General features: G+C 56.2%; 1 protein-coding gene across 1 annotated transcript in view; it reads left to right on the top strand.

The window, feature by feature from the left end:
• The window catches only part of SHANK3 (SH3 and multiple ankyrin repeat domains 3), a gene marked incomplete at both ends in the record, with an annotated part of 295242 nt that overhangs the window by 217875 nt on the left and 51298 nt on the right, over positions 1 to 26069 (top strand). The window contains 2 exons of the mRNA XM_079534115.1: positions 7940 to 7998; positions 9536 to 9660. Coding sequence (XP_079390241.1) covers positions 7940 to 7998; positions 9536 to 9660 — 184 coding nt within the window. The remainder of the gene's footprint in view (positions 1 to 7939; positions 7999 to 9535; positions 9661 to 26069) is intronic.

The following is a 26069-nucleotide window of genomic DNA, read 5'->3' on the forward strand; positions in this document are numbered from 1 at the left end:
TGCGCCAGTGTGTGTGTGTGCCATACGTGTGTGTGTGTGCCATACGTGTGTGTGTGTGCCATGCAGTGTGTGTGTGTGCCATACAGTGTGTGCCAGCTGTGCCCACGTGCTGCCCTCACCACCCCGTGCAACGCAGCGTGAAACTTCAGCCCTCAAAATGGCATCCGTTCCTTTGCTGGATCAGACTGGCAGCAGTGAGGTTGGGGCAGACATGGGGTAAATTTCCTCCTGTTTCTGTTTGTTTTATTTTCTCAGGCTCTGTGTCTTCCTTTGTGTGCCAGGGCCGGAGGGGAGGGCAGGGGACGGGATGGCAGTGCTGGAGAGTTCACAGTGGGACTGAGCGGGGTCACCCCACGTCCCCAACCCTTTGGGTTTATGACACAACGCGAGAGCCTCTGTCCCAGCCCCGTGTCACTGCTGCTCACACTTTGTTTGGGTAACAGAGCTGTGATGATGAGAGAAGGGAGGGAGCGAAGGCAGCGGAGCCCCTGCAGGGGGAAGGAGCATTGAGGTGAGGCGCATCCCTGGAGGAGCCGCACTCAGTGCTGCAGAGGATGGGGAGAGCCCAGCACACTGCTGGAGGCTGGGATTGCCCATGGTGTGGCAGGTTTGGGGAGCCACCCCTTCGTCACATCCCATCCCATCCTGTCCCATCTCATCCCATCCCATCAATCCCATCCCACCCCATCCTGTTCCATCTCTTCCCATTCATCTTGTCCCATCCCATAAGTCCCATCCAATCCCATCCCATCCCCTCCCATCCCTTCCTGTCCCATCTTAGCCCATCTCAACCCATACAATCTCATCCCATCTTAAGCCATCCCATCTTAAGCCATCCATCCCATCCCATCCCATCCCATCCCATCCCATCCCATCCCATCCCATCCATCCCATCCCTTCCAATCCCTTCATATGCAATCTCATCCCATCCCATCCCATCCCATCCCATCCTGTCCCATCCATTCCCATCTCATCTCTTCCAATCCCATCCCATCCCATCCCATCTCATCCCATCCCATCCCATCCCATCCCATCCCATCCCATCCCATCCCATCCCATCCCATCCCATCCCATCCCATCCTGTCCCATCCATTCCCATCTCATCTCTTCCCATCCCATCCCATCCCATCCCATCCCATCCCATCCCATCCCATCCCATCCCATCCCATCCATTCCCATCTCATCTCTTCCAATCCCATCCCATCCCATCCCATCCCATCCCATCCCATCCCATCCATTCCCATCTCATCTCTTCCAATCCCATCCCATCCCATCCCATCCCATCCCATCCCATCCATTCCCATCTCATCTCTTCCAATCCCATCCCATCCCATCCCATCCCATCCCATCCCATCCATTCCCATCTCATCTCTTCCAATCCCATCCCATCCCATTCCCATCTCATCCCATCCCATCCCATCTCCATCTGCACCTGGCACCCAGATGGATGAGGTCAGACCCAGGAGAGTTTACTCAGAGGCTGTCCTGGGCTCCCTGGGGCTGTGGATGGGACAGGGCAGGGGCAGCCCCTGAATGGAGGTGGGAGGCAACCAGGAGCATCTCGGTGTTTCCCAGCCCAGGGACACCACCACAACCCTGCACATGCATGGCTGGCAATCCTGGGCTCGGAGCAATGAGAGACGTTCCTTGGTTGTAATACCCTGTCCTCCTTCTGTGCGTGGAGCAACCTCCCTGCTGCCCCGGGCACAGAGCAGGCACTGCTCCTGCAGCAATGCCATTCATAAGATCCACCCCCACTACAGCAGGAATTCCAAACAGAGGCCACATCTGGAGTTCTACATCCAGGCCAGGGCCCCCGGCGCAGAGATATGGGGCAGTGGGAGTGGGGGCAGCTGCAGGAGCTGATGGCTTCGGGCACAGCAGTGATGAGCAGAGCTGTGCTTGGAGGCTGCCCACACGTGGGCTCTGTGTCTACAGAGGGGCTGTGAGCGACCCAGTGCAGCTGTCACATCCCAGCAGGGCCACCCGACGCCACTGGAGGTCCCATTTGTCACCCATCTCTCCCCATCCCTCAGTGCGGGATGCAGCAGGACGCAGTCAGCTCCATCCCAGCCCCACAGCTGATGGCATTCAGCATTTCAGAGCCGCTCCCATCACAAACTCCTGCTTCTTGTTGGCCACGCTTTCTGGGCTGTAAGGTTCCAGTTTGGTGTCCAGCATCGGCTGTGTGTGTTCTCAGCCCTCCGTGTGCACAACTGCTGATGCTGAGACAAAGTTCCCTGGCTGAGCTCAGGGCTCCCAGCACCCAACGCTGCATTGCTCCACCTGTGGGGCAGGTTTGGTTTCCTTTCCAACAGCAGAAGCTCTGCAGTGAGTGCTGGGAAGTGCTGGGGCAGCACGGCACGGTGAGCAGCCGGGTCTGGCAGAGGTGGAACGGGAATGGGAAGAGCTCATTGATGGCTTTTGTGCAGAGAGGGAGTGCTGTGACACTTGGTGACCCTTGGGATGAGCTCAGGTTGGGACTGGAGGATGTATTTGAAGCACTTCAGACAGCGTCTGCATTGCTAAGAGCTGTGTCTTCGTTATGGAGATCCAGTCCAACCAGTGCAGCTGGGACATGGTAGCGCTGCTATGACCGGTCCTATGCTTCAACCTGAGGAATTTAAGATCCTGGGAGGTGTAAAATGAACCTCTGTAGCTCCTCTTCTCCTCCAAACACAATTGCTCCAGCAGTGCCTCTTGTCCACTGCCCAGCAGCAGGTCTTAGAATGGCGGAATCACCGAGGTTGGAAAGGACCACAGGGATGCACCGGGTGTCCGAGCGGTGCTGTGTGCCCTGCTGCCCGTTGCCTGCACTCCAACATGCCTTCAGGGCTTAAATAAACACCAGGCAGCTCAGGTGTTCTGCGGTCAATACAACATTGAGCCCTATTTTATTATTTCCCTGGAGGCGTTCAAGGCAGGGTCACTACTATCTAGTACTAGACACTAGACACTGGACATGCAGCAGGGGGTCGGAGCTTGGAGATCCTTGAGGTCCCTTCCAACCCAACCCATTCCATGTTTCTATGATCTTCCATTCTGTGCTTGTGCTTGCAGACAAGTAGCTGGGATCCCAAGCATTGACTTTCCATTAACTTGCTGTATTTTTTTCACTGCTGAGCCTGGCTGGGTACAAAAGGAACTTTCCTGCAAGGAGTTTTTGCAGAGTGTTTGCAGAGCCCCAAAGAGCTGCATCACGAAGGCTGTGCTGCTGCAAAGTCAGATCAGCCTGGGCTCACCATGCTGCCTTTGCTTTCACCGTGATGCTGCCTTGACTTCTGAGATGTGAAGTCCTGAGCTTCTGCAGGGAGCTCGATGTTAGGAAATTCCACCTCACGACACGGAGAATTTCTGTCGTTTATCACAGAAGCATGGAACGACAGAATGGCCCGGGTTGAAAAGGACCACAGTGATCATCTGGTTGCGACCCCCTGAGCTCAATATGTGACACCAAGTGCAACACATCACAGCCCCAATACAACCAGTCCCCCCCAGGCAGCCCCAAGAGGTCAGAGGAGCCAACTGCTGCCCAGCTCTCTGCACACAGGGCTCCCACGGGGGGCTGTGCTGAACGGGGCCGACGTCTCCTTCAGCTCTGCTGGCACAGCAGCCCCAAGCGGGTGCAGAGGTGCAGGACAGCAGGGTGCCCCGGGGGGAGCTGGGCTGGCCAACGTGAGCAGCAGCAGCCACAAAGCCGCCGGCCAGGCTGAGCGCAGAGCACAGCTGCGTCGTGGAGCTGGCTGCAGCCGCTCTGCTCTCAGCACGCGTTGGCTGGAGGGCAGCGGGAGGAGATGCTGGGCAGGAGGGCACTCACCAGCTTCCTTCCATCGATAGCTGTGCTGCGGGAGGGGGGATCTCAGCTCTGAACAAAGGGCAGAGAATCACAGGAGGACAGAATGGTTTGGGTTGGAAGGGACCTCAAAGGTCAAGGAGCTCCAACCCCTCTGTGCCATGCAGGGCCACCAACCTCCGCATTGCACAGCAGCCCAGGCTGCCCAGGGCCCCATCCAACCTGGCCTCCAACACCTCCAGGGATGGACGGGGCATCACAGCCTCTCTGGGCAGCTGTTCCAGCCCCTCCCCGCTCTCACAGCACACAACTTCCCCTCACATCCAACCTCCAGCTGCCCTCCCTCCGCTTCCAGCCGTTTCCCCTCGTCCTGCTGCCATCTCCCCTTGCCAGGAGTTGACTCCCCTCCTGTCTGTAGGCTCCCTTCAGCTCCTGCAGCTGCACTCAGCTCACCCCCAGCTTCTCTTCTCCATGCTGAAGAGCCCAGCTCCCTCAGCCTGTCTTTTTGGGGCGGTGCTGCAGCCCCCTGCTCATCTTTGTGGCTGCTCTGCACCCTCTCCATCAGCTCCCTGTCTTTCTTGTATTTGGACCCTCAGCCCTGGACACAGTGCTGATGATACAAAGTTGGGAGGATTGGCTGACACGCCTGAAGGCTGTGCTGCCATTCAGCGAGAGCTGGACAGGCTGGAGAGCTGGGCAGAAAAAAAATGGATGAGGTTTAACAGAAGCAAGTGTGGAGTCTTGCATCTGGGGAGGAATAATGGCATGCACCGGTACAGGTTGGGGGATGAGCTGCTGGAGAGGAGCTCTGCACAGAGGGATCTGAGTGTCCTGGTGGACGACAGGTTGCCATGAGCCAGCAGTGTGCCCTGGTGGCCAAGAGGGCCAATGGCATCCTGGGCTGCATTGCAAGGAGCGTGGCCAGCAGGTCGAGGGAGGTGATCCTCCCCCTCTGCTCTGCCCTGCTGAGGCCTCACCTGGAGCACTGCGTCCAGTTCTGGGCTCCCCAGCACAAAACAGACAGGGATCTCTTGGGAAGAGTCCAGCGGAGGGCCACCAAGATGGAGAGGGGCCTGGAGCATCTCTGCTATGGAGAAAGGCTGAGTGAGCTGGGTCTGTTCAGCCTGGAGGAAAGAAGGCTGAGAGGGGACCTGATCCAGGTCTGTAAATATCTGAGGTGTGGGGGGCAGAATGGCGAGGCCGGACTCTTTTCAGTGGTGAGTGGAGACAGAACAAGGGGAAACAGCCGGAAACTGCAGCATAGGAAGTTCTGCACCAATGTGCAAAGGAACGGCTGTACAGTGAGGTGAGGAGCACTGGAACAGGCTGCCCAGGGAGGTGGTGGAGTCTATGGGTCCCAATAGGTCTCAATGTGTCTCTATGGGTCCCAATGGGTCCCAATGTGTCTCTATGGGTTCCAACGTGTCTCTATGTGTCCCAGTGTGTCTCTATGGGTCCCACTGTTCAGTGGAACAGGCTGCCCAGGGAGGTGGTGGAGTCTCCTTCTCTGGAGATGTTCCATACCTGCCTGGATGCCGACCTGTGCGACCTGCTGTAGGAACTGCTTTGGCAGGGGGTTGGACTCCACGATCTCTGGAGCTCCCTTCCAACCCCTACAATTCTGTGATGCTGTGAGCACTGTGTTTGATCAGCACAGCCCAGATGGAGGCTGTGAACCAGATCTGTGCTTCCGACCGTCCCCTGTGTGCCCTTGGTCCTGCCTGCACAGCTGCAAGGTGGGTTGAGTGTCCTGGGGTTTGGCTCCTTGTGGCCGATGTGCATCGTTGTGGTTATGGGCTGGATGGGCTCCTCCAGGGCTGAGCTGTGACTGCCAGTCCCCTGCACAGCAGAGGGTGTTCAATAAGGGCAAAGGGGAGGATTGTGCTAATTGCAGGACCTGTCAGTGTCACTGCAGAATTATGCAGAAGATAACTGTGGGAGGTGCTGCATGGAGCACAAAGTGAGCCGGGCTCTGCACTTGGGATGGGGCAGCCTGGGCTGTAGCTGCACACTGGGGGGATGAGAGGCTGCAGAGCTGCCCCAGGAATGGGGTTTGGGGCTCTGGTGGTGACGGTGAGTTGGTTCTGAGGCAGCAGTGTGCCATGGAGCCAAAAGGGCCAGCAGTGCCATGGGGTGAAGCCGGCTGTGGGGTCAGGGGAGGGGTTCTGTCCCACGGTGTTCTGTGCTGTGCGGGTTCACCTCGAGCACCGGGTGTGGGTTGGATGCCACGAGTGAAGGCATAAAGCTGGTTGGGAGCATCCAAAGGAGGGCTGCAGAGATGGGGAGGCGTCAGAGGGCAGGGGGTGTGAGGGGTGGTTGAGGGGCCCTGGGTTTGTTCAGCCCAGGGCAGAAGAGGCTGAGGGGGAAGACTCTACAGCCCTTCATGCTCCTACAGCCCTCATGGCCCTACAGTCCTCGTGGCCCTATGGCCTCTCATGGCCCTACAGCTCCTTATGGCCCTACAACCCTCATGGCCCTACAGCTCCTTATGGCCCTACAGCCCTCATGGCCCTACAGCTCCTCGTATCCGTACAGCTCCTTATGGCCCTACAGCCCTCATATCCCTACAGCTCCTTATGGCCCTACAGCTCCTTATGGCCCTACAGCCCTCATGGCCCTACAGCTCCTCGTATCCCTACAGCTCCTTATGGCCCTACAGACCTCATGGCCCTACAGCTCCTCGTATCGGTACAGCTCCTCATGGCCCTACAGCCCTCATGGCCCTACAGCTCCTTATGGCCCTACAGCCCTCATGGCCCTACAGCTCCTTGTATCCCTACAGCTCCTTATGGTCCTACAGCTCCTTATGGCCCTACAACCCTCATGGCCCTACAGCTCCTCATATCCCTACAGCTCCTTATGGCCCTACAGCTCCTTATGGCCCTACAGCCCTCATATCCCTACAGCTCCTTATGGCCCTACAGCTCCTTATGGCCCTACAGCCCTCATGGCCCTACAGCTCCTCATATCCCTACAGCTCCTCATGGCCCTACAGCCCTCATGGCCCTACAGCTCCTCGTATCCCTACAGCTCCCCATGGCCCTGCAGCTCCCCATGCCCTACAGCTCCTCGTTTCCCTACAGCTCCTCATGGCCCTACAGCTCCCCATGGCCCTACAGCTCCCCATGGCCCTACAGCCTATTCTGACCTACTGTAGGGAACTGCTTTAGCAGAGGTTGGGCTCAGCGATCTCCTGAGATCCCTCCCAACCCTGTGGCTCTGTGTGTACAGCAGGGGTGATGCAGCTGTGTGTGGTGCTGATGCTCTGTTTTGTGAAGTGCTGATATTCTGCAGGGACTGCGTGCCTCTCTGTCGTGGTACAAATAGCTCACATTTGCAGCCCAGGTCTCCCCGTTCCTCGTGTTCAGAGGCTCAGGCAGCGCACGAGGTCGTTCTGCCCTTAAACTCGTGTTCTTGTGGAGCTGCGGGCCCCGTTCTGCAGCTCCTGTCTGCTGCAGGTCAGAGCTGTGACCCGTTGAGCTCAGATTGTTGGAGGAACTCATTGGCTGAGCTGAATGCTGGGGAAGTTGTGAGGGGTCATAGAATCATAGAATGGCCTGGGTTGCAAAGGCCCACAGCGCTCATCTGGTTTCAACCCCCTGCTGCATGCAGGTCGCCAACCAGCAGCCCAGGCTGCCCACAGCCACATCCAGCCTGGCCTCCAATGCCTGCAGGGATGGGGCATCCACAGCCTCCTTGGGCAACCTGTGCCAGTGCCTCACCGTCCTCTGCATGAAAAACTCCTAAAAATCCTGATGGGAACTTTGCTGTAGGCTGAGGGTTCCAGAGCTGCTGGCTGTGCTGGGGCTGGGGCTGTGGGGGACTCCCACTCTGCTCTGGGCATTTCTGTCCTCACCATCCCACTTCTTCCCCACCCCAGCCAGCTTTACCTTCACTCAGAGAGTATTCAAGGTTGGAAAAGAGCTCTGAGATCCCCAGTCCAACCTGAACCCATCCCCCAGTGCCACATCCCTGTGCTCACTGAACACCCCCAGGGATGGGGGCTCCCCGCTGCCCTGGGCAGCTGTGCAGTGCTGACAGCTCTTTGCAGCACAGGTTGTTCCCAGTCTCCAAGCTGGAAAAACAGGAAGGGAAGGAGTAAGGAAGCCCTCTTGCCGGCCATCCAGCATCCCTCTCTTGTTCCAGGACGATGCAGGCCAGTCAGAGCGTGGAAGGGTTGAGCACATCTTGTTCCCAGCGTGTTGGTAGTTTTGCTGCTGCGTGACGAAGTGATGTGGACGCATGGTCTCCTGTTTGTGCAGGCAGGGAGATTGGGTTTGTTGGCATTGCTGGTTTCAGGACGTGGCTGTGCAGCTTTGCTGCTCCCAAATCAGAGCGGTGCCATTCACTGCAGCCCCATGCCCTCTCATGTCCTGGGACTGCCGTGGTGCAGAGGGAGAGCTGAGCGCTCTGCTGGTGCTGGTGCCAAAGCACCACAAAGTGCTTTGGGAAGATACTTCCTGCCTTTTCCCTGCCTGTGGAGCAGGCTGTGAGGAGGGCCCATCTGCCTGGGGCTGTGTGATGCGATTGCAGGTGGTTAGGAAAGGGATCTGGAGCTCCTCCTGCAGCCCCTCCTGGTGCTGCTCGTCGTACAGCCCTGGTGAGGCTCTCACATCTCACATCTCACATCTCGCTGTGCAGCGACGCCTGAACCCAGCGCAAAGGCAGCTCTGTCACAGTGCACAGCCCCAGGCAGAATGCTGGAGAGCCACAGCTGGCCCCAAAGCCCAACAGACCCTCAGTACTGCTGTGGGGCTCAGAGCCTGCCCAGGTGCATCGCTTGTTAATGCAGCTGGTGCTGCTCAAAACCTGCAGCAGTCCCATGGCGAAGGAGCCCTTCTCACAGAATCACAGAACGGCCAGGGTTGGAAGGGACCTCAAGGATCATGAATCTCCAACCCCCCTGCCACATGCAGGGCCACCAACCTCCACGTTTAATGCTAAACCAGGCTGCCCAGGGCCCCATTCAACCTGGCCTTGGACACCTCCAAGGACAGGGCATCCACAGCCTCTCTGGGCAGCTATTCCAGCACCTCACCACTCTCTGGGTAAAGAACTTCCACCTGATGTCCGACCTTCTCCTTCATCTCCTCACACATCACATCACACTGCTCCTGCCTGCTCTCAGCTGGGCAGAACGCCTTCCCCTGCATGAGCAGCAGCGCAGGGCAGGTCGGGGCTGCGCAGTGTCAGAGCCCTCCTGGTCCAACTGAGGCCGTTCCTTGGAGGCCGTTGCTGTGGGACAGGGCAAGCTTTACAGCTGGGAATGTGATTAAACCAGGGGTTCCTTGGGCTGATGCAGGTGTCCATCAGTGAGTGGCTCCCTGCTTCTGAGCACTCTGGACGCCCCGTGCTGCAGGGCATCGTAGTGCAGCATCGCACGAGGATGCACGCATGGTCTGGGGGTGGCACTGGGATGCATCTCCTCTGCAGCCACCCCGCAGTCAGCAAGCTCCACTCCTGCATCCTAGATGATGTCCCCGTTCCGTGCACGGTGCTGGGATGTGGAGGAAGCTTTGGGGACCTTCTGGCAGCAGTGCTACTCCCAGCACTCCTCGTTTCTGTGGGGCCATCTCAGGGTCTGAGCTGGAGAACGCCGCCGCCGTGCCGCGGTTCCTGCATGAAGCCAAGGCAGGCTGTGCACGCAGACCGATTCACAGAGTTTTCCCTGGGCTCCTGGACGCCTCTCACCACCTCTGTCCGCTCCCAACCTCAGCACCTCAATCTCTGTCTTTTTTGCAGCTGAAACCCCCATCGAGGAGTTCACCCCGACGCCAGCCTTCCCCGCGCTGCAGTACCTGGAATCCGTGGACGTGGAGGGCGTTGCGTGGAGAGCGGGGCTCCGAACGGGAGACTTCCTGATTGAGGTGAGCGTGGGGGGACGGGGCTGATTGGGGTGAGGGTGGTGGGATGGGGCTGACAGCCCCCCCGTGCTCTGCTGCTGCCCCTTAGCAGGAGCTCCGAGCGGGGGGTGGTGAGCGCTACTGAAGTGCTGGTGAAAATGCCTTGGTGGAAAAACCTTCCTTCGGTGCAGCATCGTCCAACGGATGCGTGCGCTCTGTGCTTGAGAAGGGCTGGCAGGTTCCTTTCCGCTGGCTGAAACTGTGGGGAGGGTGGAACCTGGAGGAAGGACCCCACTGGGTGCCGCCTCTGCAGGATGGTTTTGTGCTGATATTTCTTGCGGCTTCGCCCAGCAATGCAACAGTTGGGGTCTAAAGAGGAAGCAGATCTGGTGGATGCCTGCAGTTTGCCCGTATCACCCGCTCGGCCCTTCCTTGGCAGTCCTGCAGGGGCTGCTCGGGGCTCTGGGGGCTGTGATGGAAGCAGAGGACACCAGAGGGTCCCCAGGTGCCCCCAGCCCCATTTGCTGTGCTGTGGTGCCCTGGAGCTCACTGGGATGGAGCGTGGTGAGGAGCGCTCCTCGTCAGCGGCCGCTTCGTCTCCCAGCGAGAGCAGCAGGGAACAGTTTGAAGGAGCAATTTGAGACAGAGAGAGAGAGAGAGAACGTTAATTTGTTAACGTGTGCGGGGATTTTCGTTGCTATAGGAGGGGAGCGGTGGAGAAATTACCGTGGTGCTTGAAAATGAAAGCGATGTTCAGAATCGGTGCCAAATGGATACGGCAGGAACAGGCCGAGTGGGAGCCGGAGAAGGGGCTGCTGTAGAGCAGAGGGGGAGGGAGGGTTCTCAAATCGCTCCGTCTGCGTCTGCATCGTCACTGCAAATGGACCCCAGAGCCTCTGGGAACGGCTGCAGGGGCAGCTGCGGAGCTGCCTTCTGATCCCTGCAGCTCTGTGGATCCTCTGAGCCCCGCAGTGGGGACGGAGCAGGTCAGGGATGGCACGACACGGAGCAGGGTTTTGCTTTCTGCTGTTTTCCCATGCAAGCATCCGAAGGCTTTGAAGCAGTAAGGCAGCACGGTCTGTCTGCATCAGTCCAGTGTGGGGATGGGAGATGTGGAGGGGAAAAATCCTTCTCCCAGAGGCCGTGCAGCCCTGGCACTGCTGCCCAGAGCCGTGGGGGCCCCATCCCTGCAGGTGCCCGAGGCCGTGGATGGGCCCTGGGCGGCCTGGGCTGGGGGGCAACAGCCCACAGCAGGAGTGGGGCAGGGGGTCCCTTCAACCCAGCCATTCTGGGATTCTATATTCTATAGCATTCCTTCCAACCCAACCATCCTGTGCTTCTGTGGTTTTCAAGGATCCTTCCAACCCAACCATTCCGTGGTTCTGTCATCTTTCAGGACCCTTCCAACCCAACCATTCCGTGGTTCTGTGGTCTTTCAGGACCCTTCCAACCCAACCATTCCATGATTCTCTCATCTTTCAGGACCTTCCAACCCAACCATTCTGTGCCTCTATGATCTTTCAGGACCCTTTCAACCCAACCATTCCGTGGTTCTGTCGTCTTTCAGGACACTTCCAACCCAACCATCCTGTGCCTCTATGATCTTTCAGGACCCTTCCAACCCAACCATTCTTTGCTTCTGTCATCTTTCAGGACCCTTCCAACCCAACCATTCCGTGGTTCTGTCGTCTTTCAGGACACTTCCAACCCAACCATTTTGTGGTTCTCTCATCTTTCAGGACCCTTCCAACCCAACCATTCTGTGGTCCTGTCATCTTTCAGGACCCTTCCAACCCAACCATTCCATGGTTCTGTGATCTTTCAGGACCCTTCCAACCCAACCATTCTGTGGTCCTGTCATCTTTCAGGACCCTTCCACCCCAACCATTCTGTGGTTCTGTCATCTTTCAGGACCCTTCCAACCCAACCATTCCGTGGTTCTGTGATCTTTCAGGACCCTTCCAACCCAACCATTCTGTGGTTCTCTCATCTTTCAGGACCCTTCCAACCCAACCATTTTGTGGTTCTCTCATCTTTCAGGACCCTTCCAACCCAACCATTCTGTGGTTCTGTCATCTTTAAGGACCCTTCCAACCCAACCATCCCGTGCCTCTATGATCTTTAAGGTCCCTTCCAACCCAACCATTCCGTGGTTCTGTGATCTTTCAGGACCCTTCCAACCCAACCATTCCGTGGTTCTCTCATCTTTCAGGACCCTTCCAACGCAACCATTCTGTGTTGCTGTCATCTTTCAGGACCCTTCCAACCCAACCATTCCGTGGTTCTGTCATCTTTCAGGACCCTTCCAACCCAGCCATTCCATGGTTCTGTGGTCTGTCAGGACCCTTCCAACCCAACCATCCTTTGCTTCTACAACTGTACCAGCTGCAGAGGTGCTCCTGGTGCTGGGGGGGCTTTGCTGAGCCTGGCTGAGGCTCCCATTGAGAAAATGCTCTTTTCCATGGATGTTGGGCTGTGGTGGGCAGCGTTGGGCAGCAGGCTGTGCAGCACAGACCTCCCAGCTCACTGGGATCTTTCTAGGAACGCTTCCTCCAGACTCCTCTTCATCTGCCCGCCCCAGCACGCGGATTAGAGACGTGCTGCATTCAGATTGAAGCGGCGCAGGCATTGTAAGTGTGGCACTCCATGTCTGTCCCCGCTGAGATTCACCTTCAGGCTTTTAGCTGTGAGGCTTTGCAGTACTGCGCTGCACAGATGTGTGAAAGGTGCTTTCATGTTGGAGCTGGCAAATTCAAATACGGAAATGGAGGTGGGAAACGCTGGCAGGTGTTTTCCGGTGCAGCAGTACTTGCTGATGGCGCTCCTTGTGAGTGCTGGGATTGCCTGGGTTGGGGGCAGTTCTGATCGTAGGAATGCGGAATCACTCTGGTTGGAAAAGAGCTCTGAGATCCACAGCCCAACCCCAGTCCACCCCCACTGACCACATCCCCAAGGGCCACATCCCTACAGCCTGAGGATGGGGATTCCCCTGCTGTCCTGTGCCAGAATTTGCTGCTCTGCTGGCGCTGACCGGGTCATCAGAGCTCCTCTGCCTGTCGTCATTCCTCTGCTCCTTCATGATTATGGCAATTGGCCTTGAATCACGTAAGCCAACGGCTGTCACGTCTGCAGCTCTGCCTGCCCTGCAGTTCCCCTCCCTCTCACCCTGCCCAGCAGAGCCCAGCTCCCATCCCTGCAGAGCCCGGAGCCGCACAGCGCTCTGCCCTCAGCCCCGCATGCATCTGCCGACAGAAAGGCAAGCGATGGGAGCCTGTTTGCAGTTTGGCCCTCGTGGCTGATGCTGTGCCTGCAGCAGAAGCCAAGTGCTCCATCCTCCAGGAGCAGTTTGCAGCTCTCAGACGCTGCAGCAGACGGGAATATCTGCCCCTTGTTCCCATTCCATGTCCCTCCAATGCAGTCCCTCAGCGTTTTATCCATGAGCTGCCGCTCATTCTTGGCTTGAGTTTTTCATTTCCAGGCTGGATGTGGCTCTGGGCAGCCTGGGCTGCTGGTTGGTGACCCTGCACGCAGCAGGGGGGTGGAACCAGATGAGCACTGTGGGCATTTTGCAACCCAGGCTGTTCTGTGATCCCATGACTCGCTTTGTAACGTTCCTCTCCCCTTCCCTCCCTTGTCCTGCTGTGGCTGCACTGCTCAGCATCCAGCTGCACAGCCGGGGTGCTTCCAGATGTGCAGATGTGGAACCCCCAGCTGGGATTGCGGCTCAGCATGGTTGTCATCTGCTGATCCAAGAGCTGAAGGGTCCTATTTTGGCGATTCCTAATGCTGAAACACACAAATGCCTGGACCCACTTCCGTGAGTTTGTGCGTTCAGGTGACAGGAAGAGCTGCGATGGATGGCACGGAGCAGAGCTGCCCTGGGGCTGGGGTGCTGCTCTGGGAATGGGGGGAACACAGAGCCTGCAGTGCTCTGCTTGTTTGGGGAGGGCAGATCCAGGGCATGGAGCTCTGAGGGAGACTGAGGCTGAGGGAGCTGGGCTGTTCAGCACGGAGAAGAGAAGCTGGGGGTGAGCTGAGTGCAGCTGCAGGAGCTGAAGGGAGCCTACAGACAGGAGGGGAGTCAACTCCTGGCAAGGGGAGATGGCAGCAGGACGAGGGGAAACGGCTGGAAGCTGAGGGAGGGCAGCTGGAGGTTGGATGTGAGGGGGAAGTTGTGTGCTGTGAGAGCGGGGAGGGGTTGGAACAGCTGCCCAGAGAGGCTGTGATGCCCCGTCCATCCCTGGAGGTGTTGGAGGCCAGGTTGGATGGGGCCCTGGGCAGCCTGGGCTGCTGTGCAATGCGGAGGTTGGTGGCCCTGCGTGTGGCTGCAGGGCTGCAGCTTTGTGATCCTTGAGGTCCCTTCCAACCCAAACCATTCTGTCCTCCTGTGATTCTGTGCCCTTTGTTCAGAGCTGAGATCCCCCCTCCCGCAGCACAGCTATCGATGGAAGGAAGCTGGTGAGTGCCCTCCTGCCCAGCATCTCCTCCCGCTGCCCTCCAGCCAACGCGTGCTGAGAGCAGAGCGGCTGCAGCCAGCTCCACGACGCAGCTGTGCTCTGCGCTCAGCCTGGCCGGCGGCTTTGTGGCTGCTGCTGCTCACGTTGGCCAGCCCAGCTCCCCCCTTGGCACCCTGCTGTCCTGCACCTCTGCACCCGTTTGGGGCTGCTGTGCCAGCAGAGCTGCGGGAGACGTCGGCCCCGTTCAGCACAGCCCCCCGTGGGAGCCCTGTGTGCAGAGAGCTGGGCAGCAGTTGGCTCCTCTGACCTCTTGGGGCTGCCTGGGGGGGACTGGTTGTATTGGGGCTGTGATGTGTTGCACTTGGTGTCACACAGGCAGCTCGGGGGGTCACATAGTGAGCTCAGGGGGTGAGATAATGATGCTCAGGATGTCACGTATTGAGCCAGGATGTCACATATTGTGCTCAGGGTGTGAGATAATGATGCTCAGGATGTCACGTATTGAGCCAGGATGTCACATATTGAGCTCAGGGGGTGAGATAATGATGCTCAGGGTGTCACATTTGGGCCCAGAATGTGAGATAATGGGGCTCAGGGTGTCACGTATTGAGCCCAGGATGTCACATATTGTGCTCAGGGTGTGAGATAATGGTGCTTGGGGTGTCACATATGAGGTCAGGGTGTCACATATTGAGCCCAGCTTGTCACACTGTGCTCAGGTGTCCCATATTGAGCTCAGAGTGTCATACTGTGCTCAGGGTGTGAGATAATGGCGCTCTGGGTGTCCCATATTGAGCCCAGGGTGTCACATATTGTGCTCAGGGTGTCACTTATTGAGCCCGGGGTGTCACATATTGAGCTCAGGATGTCATATTGTGCTCAGGATGTGAGATAATGGGGCTCAGGATGTCACATATTGAGCCCAGGGTGTCACATATTGTGCTCAGGGTGTCACTTATTGAGCTGAGGGTGTCACATAGTGAGCTCAGAGTGTCATACTGTGCTCAGGATGTGAGATAACGGGGCTCAGGGTGTCACATATTAAGCCCAGGATGTCACATATTGAGCTCAGGGTGTGAGATAATGGTGCTTGGGGTGTCACATATGAGCTCAATGTGTCACATATTGAGCCCAGCTTGTCACACTGTGCTCAGGGTGTCACATATTGAGCCCAGGGTGTCACATAGTGAGCTCAGGGTGTCATACTGTGCTCAGGGTGTGAGATAATGGGGCTCAGGGTCTCATGTATTGAGCCCAGGGTGTCACATTTTGTGCTCAGGTTGTCCCATATTGAGCTCAGGGTGTGAGATAATGGTGCTTGGGGTGTCACATATGAGGTCAGGGTGTCACATATTGAGCCCAGGATGTCAAACTGTGCTCAGGGTGTCACATATTGAGCCCAGAGTGTGACATAGTGAGCTCAGAGTGTCACACTGTGCTCAGGGTGTGAGATAATGGCGCTCGGGGTGTCACATATTGAGCCCAGGATGTCACATATTGTGCTCAGGGTGTCACATATGGAGCCCGGGGTGTCACATATTGTGGTTGGGGTGTCACATTTTGAGCTCAGGGTGTCCCATATTGAGCTCAGAGTGTCATACAGTGCTCAGAGTGAGATAATGGGGCTCAGGGTGTCATATATTGATCCCAGGTTGTGCTCAGGGTGTCACATATTGAGCCTGGAGTGTCACATATTGAGCCCAGGGTGTCACATATTGGGCTCAGGGTGTCCCATATTGAGCCCAGGATGTCACATATTGAGCTCAGAGTGTCATACTGTGCTCAGGGTGTGAGATAATGGGGCTCAGGGTGTCACATTTTGAGCCCAGGGTGTCACATCTTGTGCTCAGGATGTCACTTATGGAGCCCAGGGTGTCACATATTATGCTCCAGGTATCACTTATTGAGCGTGGATTGTCACATATTGAGCCCAGGATGTCACACTGTGCTCAGGGTGTCACATATTGAGCCCAGAGTGTCACATAGTGAGCTCAGAGTGTCATACAGTGCTCAGGGTGAGATAACGGGGCTCGGCGTGTCCCATATTGAGCCCAGGATGTCACATATTGTGCTCAGGGTGTCACATATTGAGCCCAGGATGTCACATATTGAGCTCAGGGTGTCACATATTGAGCCCAGGTTGTCACATATTGTGCTCAGAGTGTCATACAGTGCTCAGGGTGAGATAATGGGGCTCAGGGTGTCATATATTGAGCCCAGGATGTCACATATTGAGCCCAGGGTGTCACATATTGAGCCCGGGGTGTCACATATTGTGCTCAGGATGTCATACTGTGCTCAGGGTGTGAGATAATGGTGCTCGGGATGTCGCATATTGAGCCCAGGGTGTCACATATTGTGCTCAGGGTGTCACATATTGAGCTGAGGGTGTCACATAGTGAGCTCAGAGTGTCAAATAGTGAGCTCAGAGTGTCATACTGTGCTCAGGGTGTGAGATAATGGGGCTCAGGGTGTCACATTTTGAGCCCAGGGTGTCACATCCTGTGCTCAGGATGTCACTTATGGAGCCCAGGCTGTCACATATTGTGCTCCAGGTATCACATATTGAGCCTGGAGTGTCACATATTGAGCTCGGGATGTCACATTTTGTGCTGAGGGTGTCCCATATTGAGATCAGAGTGTCATACTGTGCTCAGGGAGTGAGATAACGGGGCTCAGGATGTCACACATTGAGCTGAGGGTGTCACATATTGAGCCCAGCTTGTCACACTGTGCTCAGGGTGTCACATATTGAGCTGAGGTTGTCACATAGTGAGATCAGAGTGTCATACAGTGCTCAGGGTGTGAGATAATGGGGCTCAGGCTGTCATATATTGAGCCCAGGGTGTCACATATTGAGCTCGGAGTGTCATACTGTGCTCAGGGGGTGAGATAATGAGCCTGGAGTGTCACATACTGAGCCCAGGATGTCACACTGTGCTCAGGGTGTCACATATTGAGCCCAGGATGTCACACTGTGCTCTGGGTGTCACATATTGAGCCCAGGATGTCACATATTGAGCTCAGAGTGTCATACTGTGCTCAGGGTGTGAGATAATGGGGCTCAGGGTGTCACATTTTGAGCCCAGGGTGTCACATCTTGTGCTCAGGATGTCACTTATGGAGCCAGGGTGTCACATATTATGCTCCAGGTATCACTTATTGAGCGTGGATTGTCACATATTGAGCCCAGGATGTCACACTGTGCTCAGGGTGTCAGATATTGAGCCCAGAGTGTCACATAGTGAGCTCAGAGTGTCATACAGTGCTCAGGGTGAGATAATGGGGCTCAGGGTGTCCCATATTGAGCCCAGGGTGTCACATATTGTGCTCTGGGTGTCACTTATGGAGCCCAGGATGTCACATATTGTGCTCAGGGTGTCACATATTGAGCTGAGGGTGCCACATATTGTGCTCGGATTGTCATACAGTGCTCAGGGTGTGAGATAATGGGGCTCAGGGTGTCATATATTGAGCCCAGGGTGTCACATATTGAGCCTGGAGTGTCACATATTGAGCCCAGGATGTCACATATTGTGCTCAGGGTGTCCCATATTGAGCTCAGGGTGTCCCATATTGAGCTCAGAGTGTAATACTGTGCTCAGGGTGTGAGATAATGGGGCTCAGGGTGTCACGTATTGAGCCCAAGATGTCACACATTGTGCTCAGGGTGTGAGATAATGGTGCTTGGGGTGTCACATATGAAGTCAGGGTGTCACATATTGAGCCCAGGGTGTCACATAGTGAGCTCAGAGTGTCATACAGTGCTCAGGGTGAGATAATGGGGCTCAGGGTGTCATATATTGAGCCCAGGATGTCACATATTGAGCCTGGAGTGTCACATATTGAGCCCAGAGTGTCACATATTGTGCTCAGGATGTCATACTGTGCTCAGGGTGTGAGATAATGGTGCTTGGGGTGTCGCATATTGAGCCCAGGATGTCACATATTGTGCTCAGGGTGTCACATATTGAGCTGAGGGTGTCACATAGTGAGCCCAGAGTGTCAAATAGTGACCTCAGAGTGTCATACAGTGCTCAGGGTGTGAGATAATGGTGTTTGGGGTGTCCCATATTGAGCCCAGGGTGTCACATATTGTGCTCAGGGTGTCACTTATGGAGCCCAGGGTGTCACATATTGTGCTCGGGGTGTCACATTTTGTGCTGAGGGTGTCCCATATTGAGCTCAGAGTGTCATACAGTGCTCAGGGTGAGATAATGGGGCTCAGGGTGTCATATATTGATCCCAGGTTGTGCTCAGGGTGTCACATATTGAGCCTGGAGTGTCACATATTGAGCCCAGGGTGTCACATATTGTGCTTGGGGTGTCACGTATTGAGCCCAGGATGTCACACATTGTGCTCAGGGTGTAAGATAATGGTGCTTGGGGTGTCACATATGAGCTCAATGTGTCACATATTGAGCCCAGAGTGTCACACTGTGCTCAGGGTGTCACACACTGCACTCAAGATGCAGCACACACAGCGTGTCACATACCAGACCTGAGCTGTGCTGGGTGCACTGACCCAACTCTTCCCCCCCTGTTTGGGGATCACAGGGTGAACTTTCCCATCCTGCAGACACTGTCACTGCATCCCAGCACTGCAGGCTCCTGGTGCAGCGCTGCAGGGAGAAATTCTGAACGCGGAGCCACTCCATGGAGCAGCTTGTCTTTGCTCTCAGTGCTGCTGGGGTTTTCTCTCTGAGGCCTCTGGGTGTTACCAACAGAGTGGGATAAGCCATCGCCACTGGTCCTTGTGAGCAGAAAGCCCTGACACCAAGCCAGCAGTGCCTTTCCAGTGGGAATTCAGGTTGGAATTGGGAACAACCTGTGCTGCAAAGAGCGGTCAGCACTGCACAGCTGCCCAGGGCAGCGGGGAGCCCCCATCCCTGGGGGTGTTCAGTGAGCACAGGGATGTGGCACTGGGGGATGTGGGCACATGGCTGGGGTTGGATTGGAGATCTCAGAGCTCTTTTCCAACCTGAATGACTCTGTGATCCGTGGTTAATCTTCAGCAGCAGACATTCCTTCTCCCTGGGCTTCATTTGGTGCCCATTGCCAACACGAGCTGTCCTTGCCCGGCCTCAGCTCCAGCTGCACTCTGACCTCCCACTGCTGCTCCCATGGGCTCCAGCAATGCCTGCATTGTTTTGGAGCTTCTCGCTGCTCCTCCTTCCTGCATGTGTGCTCTGTGCATTTCGGTTCACTTCAAAGTTTGATTGAGTCTCCTGCAAAAACACCCCGTCTTCCTACACAACAGGATGGGTCGTTCCTGAGATCTCAACGTCTTCCTTCCTATCTCTAGAGGTCCCTTCCAACCCCTACAATTCTGTGATTCTGTGATTCCTTTCAACACCAGCACTGTTTTCCCTCGTGCTGCTCCCCAGGAACCCCTTCCCAGCAGTTCCCCACGTAACCCAGAGCTGTGCCACCCTCAGCCCCAGCTCTGCACCCACCTCTGGGCTGTTCCAACCACCGCAGCCTTCTGCCCTCAGCTCCCCCTCACTGCCAGCTTCCCCTGCTCTGATTCTGTTGCCCGTTCCCTGGTGCTCCTCACTCAAAGCCCTTCTCCTCTCCACGCCAGCAGTTGTGCTCACAGAGCTCTTCTCCCTCTCATAGTCAGGGTCTTTCTGGGGGTCCCCCGTTGTGCTCCAGGACGGTGCCCAGGAGGGTCATGGCTGGCAGCATTGGCAGCACAGCCTGGGGCTGCACTCCTTGGAGGGTCTTCATCTCAGCCAGAGGGATTCTTCTGAGCAGATTCAGCTGAGAACACTGCTGAGGGAGGGAGAACACTGGTGCTGAGGGAGCTGGCGGGGGTGATTGCCGAGCCCCTCTCGGCCGTCTATCAACTCTCCTGGTTAACTGGTGAGATCCCAGAGGATTGGAGGCTTGCTGATGTGACTCCCATCTTCAAGAAGGGCCGCAGGGAGGATCTGGGGAACTACAGGCCTGTCAGCCTTACCTCAGTACCAGGGAAGGTTATGGAGCAAATCATCTTGGATGAGATTGCACAGCATGTACGCAGTGTCCAGGGGATCAGACCCAGCCAGCACGGCTTTGTGAAAGGCAGGTCGTGCTTGACCAACCTCATCTCTTTCTACGACTGGGTGAGCAGTCTGATAGATGAGGGAAGGGCTGTTGATGCAGTCTTCCTAGACTTCAGCAAAGCCTTTGACACGGTCCCTCACAGGCTTCTTCTGGGGAAACTGGCTGCCCGTGGTCTGAATAGATAGACACTTCTTTGGGTAAGGAACTGGCTACAGGGCCGTGCCCAGCGGGTCGTGGTGAATGGAGTGAAGTCCAGCTGGCGACCCGTTTCAAGTGGTGTCCCCCAGGGGTTGGTACTGGGGCCGACCTTGTTTAATATCTTTATTGATGACCTGGATGAGGGGATTGAGCGTACCCTCAGCAAGTTTGCAGATGATACCAAGCTGGGAGGTGGTGTGGATCTGCCTGAGGGTAGGGAGGCCCTTCAGAGGGATTTAGACAGGCTGAACCGCTGGGCTGAGGTGAACGGGATGAGGTTCAACAAGGCCAAGTGTCGGGTCCTCCATTTTGGCCATAACATCCCCATGCAGCGTTGCAGGCTTGGGGATGAGTGGCTGGATGAGTGTGAAGAAGAGAAGGACCTGGGGGTGTTGGTTGATGCTTGGCTGAACATGAGCCCACAGTGTGCCCAGGTGGCCAAGAGGGCCAACGGCATCCTGGCCTGCATCAGAAATGGTGTGGCCAGCAGGAGCAGGGAGGTGAGCATCCCCCTGTACTCAGCACTGGTGAGGCTGCACCTCGAGTACTGTGTTCAGTTTTGGGCCCCTCACTACAGGAAAGATGTTGAGATCCTGGAGTGTGTTCAGAGAAGGGCAACAAAACTGGGGAGGGGTCTGGAGGACAAACCTTACGAGGAGCGGCTGAGGGAGCTGGGATTGTTCAGTCTGGAGAAGAGGAGGCTCAGGGGAGACCGCATTGCACTGTGCAACCTCCTGAAGGGAGGCTGTGGTGAAGAGGGATTTGGCCTCTTCTCCCAGGCAACGAGCACGACACGGGGCAATGGCCGCAAGTTGTATCAGAGGAGGTTCAGGTTGGACATAAGGAAGAACTTCTTCTCTCAGAGAGTGGTCAGGCACTGGAATGGCTGCCCAGGGAGGTGGTGGAGTCACCGTCCCTCGCAGTGTTCAAGACACGTCCGGATGACGTGCTGCGTGATGTGGTTTAGTATTAGTGGTGGCAATGGTGATGAGGAGACGGTTGGACTGGATGACCTTACAGGTCGTTTCCAACCTTGTGATTCTTGTGATTCTTGTGATTCTTGTGGAATTCACTGCGTCTCCATCGTCCCCGATCCCAAAGCAGTCGCCCTTGAGCTGCTCCAGGTTTCTCCTGGAGAAATCACCATCAACCACCCGGATGAGCAAATCAGATGGACAGAGGAGTCCCAAAATCTTCCATAGTGCTGCCAATCCCTGTCCTGAGCACACAGCAAATGTCCAGGACAGCTCTGGCTCATGGAGTCCCTGTGCTGCGCCGCCCTCAGGGCCAGCAGCCTTCACAGTGACATTGCCTGGGATGAAGAGCAAAGCCCTGAAATTGACTCCACACTTTTTGCCGGGACAAAACCACCCAGCAGAACCCAATTGTGGCTTTTCTTTCCTGTTTTCCAAGACAGAGCTCTCTCTCCAAGTTTTTTTGACCCTCAGAAATCCCAGACCGTGGAGATAAGAGAAAGGGGAGAGGAGGGCTGGGGAAGGGAAAGAGAGGAAGATTGTGCCAGGGATCATAGAATCACAGAATATTAGAATCATAGAATGGTCTGGATTGCAAAGGCCCACAGTGACCATCTGGTTCCAACCCCTGCTGTGTGCAGGTCACCAACCAGCAGCCCAGGCTGCCCACAGCCACATCCAGCCTGGCCTCCAATGCCTGCAGGGATGGGGCATCCACAGCTTCCTTGGACAACCTGTGCCAGTGCCTCACTGGAGATGGTCCAGGCGAAATCAGTGCACACAAATCCTTGGGCCCCAGCAGGACAAACCACGAGTGCTGAGGGAGCTGCAGAGGTGACCGCTGAGCTGCTGTCATCTCACAGAGCTCCTGGAGAATGGGAGAGGTGCCTGCAGACTGATGGAGAGCCGGTGTCAGCCCCGTCTCCGAAAAGAGCAGTAAGGATCCATGCACCTCCAGGCCTGTTCAGCCTCAGCTCCATCCCGAGAGGCGAAGCAGTTCATCCTCAATGCCATCACCGAGCCTTTGGTGATAAGAAGGTGATCAGGAGCAATCAGCGCGGGTTCACCAGGGGGAAGTCAGGCTGCACCAACCTGGAGCCGTCTGCGATGCCACCGCTGGCTGGGGGCAGCAGTGGATGTGGTGCCGTGACTTCAGCACGGCGCTGGATGCCATCAGCGTAGGGGTGGATGAGAGGGCAGTGAGCTGGGCTGAGAGCTGATGGTGGGCAGAGCTCAGAGGGCTGCAGTGAGCGGCACTTCCCAGGGGTGTGTGCTGGGTCTGGTATCATTCAGCACCTCCATCAGTGACCTGGATGAAGGGCTGAGTGCAGCCGCAGGGAGTTTGGGGGTGGCACGAAGCTGGGAGGAGTGGCTGACACCCCATGGGGCTGCACTGCCATCCAGCGAGAGCAGGGCAGGCTGAGAGTGGGGCAGGGAGGAACCTGATGGGATCCTGAGCCTGGGGAGGAGCAGCCACAGCATCCCAGCATCGCAGCATCACCAAGGTTGGAAAAGACCTACAAGATCATCCAGCCCAACCTGTCACCAATAGCTCTCACTAAACCACGTCCCTCGACACAACATTTCCTTGAGCACCTCCAGGCTCGGTGACTCCACCACCTCCTTAGCAGCCCATTGCACTGCCTGACCACTCCTTCAGAGAAGATCAGTGCGAGTTGGGGCTGGGCTGACCAAAAGGAGCTCTGCAGTGAGGGACCTGGGGGGTCAGCAGGCTGACAGTGAGCCAGCAGTGTGCCGTGGTGGCCAGGGAGGCCAATGGGTGCCTTACAAAGGAGGAGACCCCCCCAGCTCTCTGGGCAGCAGTGCTGTGACTCTGCCACCCTCCACAGCATGAAGTTCTCCCTCATGGGCAGACAGAACTCCCCGGGCTGCATTCTGTGCTTGCTGCCCCTCATCCTGCCGCTGGGCGCCATGAAACAGAGCCCAGCCTCCTCCTCCTCACCCTCACCCACCAAACATCCATCAGCACTGCTCAGATCCTCTCTCAGCCTTCTCTCCTCCGGCTGCACAGCCCTGCTGCTCTCAGCCTGCCCCCAGCAGCAGGTGCTCCAGGCCTTTAGGAACCTTTGGGGGCTCTGTGTAGGAGATCCCTGCCCCTCTGAACTGATCACAGGCAGCCAGGAATGCCAATCTCTCAAGTCAGTTTGCACCCAGCACCTCTATGCTTCTCTTTAACTTGTTTTCCTTTGTTTCCTAAGTTCCAAGAAAAAAAAAACCAACCAACCAACAGACACACACAAAACCACACCAGAACAACGCGGTGATGATGGGTTTCCTTCTGCATCCCATCCGTGCACAAGGAGTATACCTGGTGTAGGGAACCTGCTTTGGCAGGGGGGTTGGACTCGATGATCTCTGGAGGTCCCTTCCAACCCCTACAGTTCTGTGATACCCAGGAGCCCCAGGCTCTCAGATCCGGATTTGCATCCCTTTGATTTGCTGTTGTTTCCACCTCGCACCAGAGCTCCTCATCTGTTTGTGAGGTTGGGATCAAGACAGCTGCGAGCAGCACCTTCCTCTGCGCTCTGCCTCCCCAGGCATCGCACTGCTGACATCCCCTCTCTGCTGTGTCAGTGTGGGGACCCCCCCAGTGCACACAGGGCATACAGTCACCACCAGCCCAGTTCCCAGCCTTTGCTCTGGGGCCACATTCCTGCATGCAGGAACACAGGCAGCACGCCTGCAGTGCGGTGCTCCAGCTGCAGGTCCGGCTCAGGGAAGGGACAACCCATGGTGTGCTGCAGGGACAGGATCTCAGGAAAAACTTCTGTACAGGAAGGGCTGTGAAGCACTGGGAGAGGCTGCGCAGGGAGGTGGTTGAGTCCCCAGCCCTGGATGTGTTTAAAAACCATCTGGATGCGGTGCTCAAGGACATGATTCAGCGGAGGGCTGTTGGAGTTGGGGTGGGATGGTTGGGTTGGGGTTGGATTCGATGATCTTTGAGGTCTTTTCCAACCTGAGCCATCCTATGATTCGGTGATTCTATGGGATGGGTGCTGGCCCGCTGACCTCTGGGTTGATGGCAAACTATCAGAAATGCTTTCACAGAATCATGGAATCACAGAATGGTGTGGATCAGAAGGGACTTTCATACAATCAGAGTGGTTTGGGTTGGAAGGGCCCTCCAAAGGCCGTCTGGTCCCACTCCCTGCAATAAGCAGGGACCCCCACAGCTCCATCAGTGCTCAGAACCCCCTCCCCTGCCCATGGGTGCCTGCAGGGATGGGCAGCAGCACCTCTCTGTGCAACCTGTGCAGTGCCTCACCGCCCTCAGCATGAAGACCTTGCTCCTTATACGCAGTCTAAATCCCTCCTCTTGCCATCCCTAAGACCCTCTTTGTGACCGTCCTCTGCACACAATCCAGCAGCTCCATGTCCCTCCTGTGCTGAGCGCTCCCCATCTGGACGCAGTGCTCCAGGCGAGGTGTCCCAGCACAGAGCAGAGGTGCAGATCCCCTCCTGCTGGCTGCGCTGCTCTGGATGCCCCCAGGGTGCAGTTGGCTCTCTGTGCTTTGAGGGCACAGCGCTGCCTCGTGCTGCTGCTCCCCACCAGCACCCCCAGGGCCTTTTTGGCAGGGCTGGCCTCCATCTTTCCACCCTCCCCAGCTTATACTGAAGCTATGAGACCTCACACTTGGCTCTGTTGAGCCCCATGAGGTTCTCCTGTCCTGCTGCTCAACCTGTCCCGGTCCCTCCATCTGCCACCAGAGGAACAGCGATGGTGGGACGTTCTGAGCTCCCGTTCTGAGCTCCCGCATGAATTGAATTTGACACCGTGACAAAAGAACTCAGGGCTCCATCCCAACGTGCAGCTGTGGGAGGAGCTGTGCTGGCCAGGCTGCGTGTTGTGCAATGCTCAGAGCATGGAGAGCAGCCCGAGGGTGGGAGAGCACCTCTCCTCCTTTTGGGAATATCAATTTTACATAACGAAGAGAATCCGAGGGTTGTTTGAGGACGCGCTGCTAAATGCAGCCCGAAAGTCAGGGGAAGAAAATGGCTGGGCAAGATTTCACCCCACTGCATTGCGTTAATGGAGGAGCTGTTAAATTCCCCTCCGCGTAAAGGTTAGCAAGGAGGGGAGAAGGAGAGGCAGATAATTCGAGCTGAGGTGTGTAGGAGGTTGGGAAGGGAAGCCGAAGGAAATATCAGAGGCCGATGCGTAGAGACAAGAAGGCATTTTAGTGCAGTAGAAGCAAAAAAAAAATAGATCTGGTAGAGATGCATTTCTATATGTAAATGATAAAATCGTATATTCTGGTGCAAAAAGCAAAAAAAAAAAAAAAAAAAAGGCAGAAATGTTCTGTTCTGAGTTTGGAACAAATCAGGAGGATGTATCCATCCATATGATGTGCTTGGAACAGAAAGTTTCCCAGCTGTAACCAAGGAGAAAGTGAGATAGTATTTGCTAAAAATAAAGGGACTCGAATTAACGGGCTTGGGAGCAGAAAGCAGCGCTGAGCCGTCTGCAGCCTCGTGCCTCTCAACCTATGGAATCTTGGGGGCTGGAGGGGGCTGCTGCTCCTCTGCTGTGCTGAAGGCATGAACCAGGAAGCTGCAGGTTGTGTAGATGAGGATCCGTGCCCGGGGAGGTCATGAAAGCACTCAGCTGGAGCACAATGAAGACTTTGAGGAGGGCAGTGCAGTGCAGTGCAGCTCGCTGCCTTCCCCACTGCAGGGCTGGTTAAAGCCAGGGCTGCGTTTACATCTTCTGCAAATCACAGAGCCATAGAATGGC

This window comes from Tetrao urogallus (genome assembly GCF_951394365.1).
Source record: "Tetrao urogallus genome assembly, chromosome: 1".
Lineage (NCBI taxonomy): Eukaryota > Metazoa > Chordata > Aves > Galliformes > Phasianidae > Tetrao > Tetrao urogallus.